The 2,316-nt window shown below is 43.4% G+C and overlaps 1 protein-coding gene across 1 annotated transcript in view; it reads right to left on the reverse strand.

Annotated features, from left to right (window-relative positions):
* Positions 1-1,466: 1,466 nt before the first annotated feature.
* The window catches only part of LOC108683059 (40S ribosomal protein S12), a 7,401-nt gene continuing 6,551 nt past the window's right edge, over positions 1,467-2,316 (reverse strand). The window contains exon 4 of the mRNA XM_018172336.2: positions 1,467-1,761. Coding sequence (XP_018027825.1) covers positions 1,494-1,761 — 268 coding nt within the window. The 3' untranslated portion in view covers positions 1,467-1,493. The remainder of the gene's footprint in view (positions 1,762-2,316) is intronic.

The following is a 2,316-nucleotide window of genomic DNA, read 5'->3' on the forward strand; positions in this document are numbered from 1 at the left end:
TGTCCAGATTACAACAAATACGCACGTGATTGATGTAATTAATTGTTGATGTCTCCGTGGATATCAGAAGGTATATTATATATACGGGATGTCTGTTCAGGGAGCGTCTACATGTTTGATGACACACTCCCTAAACCAACATCACGAATTCCCGACTGGCCGACTCAACGACAGACATTAAAGTCTCGGAAACAGCACCTCAAATCTCACGAGGCAGTGCCATCCATTCCAAGCCTCATTGATTCCCTTCCTCCAACCCTAATTACACTCCTTGCACATCCTCCGTTAGAGTTGTACATAGCAACAGAGTACACAACGAGCAGCTACAATAATGACCCGTCACACAATCTAACCTCACCTCGCTTCCACTTCTGTCAACACGACCCTGTTACCGAACTACCGGAGAGTTATCGACACCTCAATTTCGGGAAGTAAAGAGATCCATCAGGCAGAAATAAATCCGAGAGCTTTCTTGAAGCTATCAAGTGATGTATCAAACTGCGTTAGATCACTTGCAAAGCTTGTAGGAACCAGAGATTTTCCGATCGAAACTCGAGCAAAGGACGTGCGGTCGCCGTTGCACTGGGTATCTTCGTGTTGGACGAATATTACAGGCTTGCAGGTCAGCCTGACGCTGCCCGAATCGGCGGCACTTACATTATTCCTCGTCATTTGAGAGAATTCCTTTGTTCCAAATACGAACGTCATAGAACTGTCGAACCAACAATGAGAACTGAAGTTCTATTCAAGCCCAGTTTGAAAATTGAATGGAAAGCTAATAAATCTATTTCTACTCACGAAAATGAACAAATGTCATACTTCTAAATTTACGCAGCCCCAAACTTCATGTCAATTCAACTCAATGAAATTTTATAGACGTGAAGTCCCGACAATTAAGGTTTAGAAAAGAGCTCGGCTTCTGCATTTCGAACGCCAAGCTTCAAACACAAACTCTGACAAATACATGCTGTATCAGCCAACAAGTATCAAGTTGCATAGCGCGATATTGGCGCATCTAGCATGTATACGGTTAGCATTCAGCGGTTGATTTTATAAGGATTGGGCGACATCCACCCTAACAAACTAACACCAGTTTCCCGAACGTCCACCGTTTAAAGTTAATACAACATTTGTAAGCCATCGTTTTACCAAGTTATTCTAATAGAAAGTCATTTACCGATGGTCTTCGCGTTTCGTCTCGACTATCTCAACTTGTTATTAAACCACTGATTTCTGACGCCTCCTTTAATTGATAGGCAAGTGTTCTACGAAAAAAAATATGGTTCGAGCTTCTAAAATGAGGAGCACAACTACTTAGTCTAAATCTCCATTCAACTTAAAATGATAAGTAATTTTACGTTTGGCAGTAATGTCCGATCATTACGAAGGATACCAAATCTGATGCCTAAAACGATTGAGGGTTCTACGACTTAAAGATTTAAACGGTGGGCATTAAAACTACACGACTCGTTCCAGCCTCAGCTGGCCACCATTTATTTGCTACTGAAGTAGTTCTCAATGATGGTGTGCGCCTGCGTGAGGTTGGAACCGTAGTCCGTGACGACTACGCATGAACAGCCTACGATCTTGCGAGGCTTGCCCTCTCTGTCAATCTTGCAGAGGCCTGCCCACTCTCCCAACGTCTTGTTGGAGTCCACCTTCAGCAGACGGATTTGGTGCTCCTGGCAGAGGGCTTCCACGAGGCTTGTGTAGGCGGCCTCGTCGACGTTGTTGGCCAGCAGGCACAAGAGAGCCTCACGTCTGTAAAACATAGCGAGCATAACACTCAATGATTGCAAGTAAACGCTTAATTTTATCCCAGTGCGCAAAGATATGTTATAGCTCAGATTACAGAATAGTCTTAAACGCTGTAGGTTTATGCCAAAAAATTGTGCATTTTCTTTGCACATTGCGGTATAACAATAGCGATTGTGCATTTTTACTTATCCTTCATCTCTTGAAAGTTCAAAAGATAAGTGGATGCGACAGATAATACAATTTCATAAACGCTAATAATTTAGTGATTAGTGACAAGCCCCATTTTTTGAGAAGTGACGCGACGAGTGCTGCTTTCCCTACTATGGAATACATATCTAGCATAAGTGAAGAAACGTGAATAGTCTGGAGCATTTATATTATTTTAACACCACTGCGATCATATCATGTATACTGTGTCATCCACGTTGGCTCGACTGCAATGCGACGCTGAAAAAGAGCGTCTGTGCAGGAACCGTTTAGGACGAAGCTTTTCTCTGCTTCCTTAGCACAGCCAACAACGTCACTGAGCAGCGCGACACAAGCCGCGCCGCTCTAGGC

Source organism: Hyalella azteca, unplaced genomic scaffold (genome assembly GCF_000764305.2).
Source record: "Hyalella azteca isolate HAZT.00-mixed unplaced genomic scaffold, Hazt_2.0.2 contig2418, whole genome shotgun sequence".
In the NCBI taxonomy this organism is placed as follows: Eukaryota; Metazoa; Arthropoda; class Malacostraca; order Amphipoda; family Hyalellidae; genus Hyalella; species Hyalella azteca.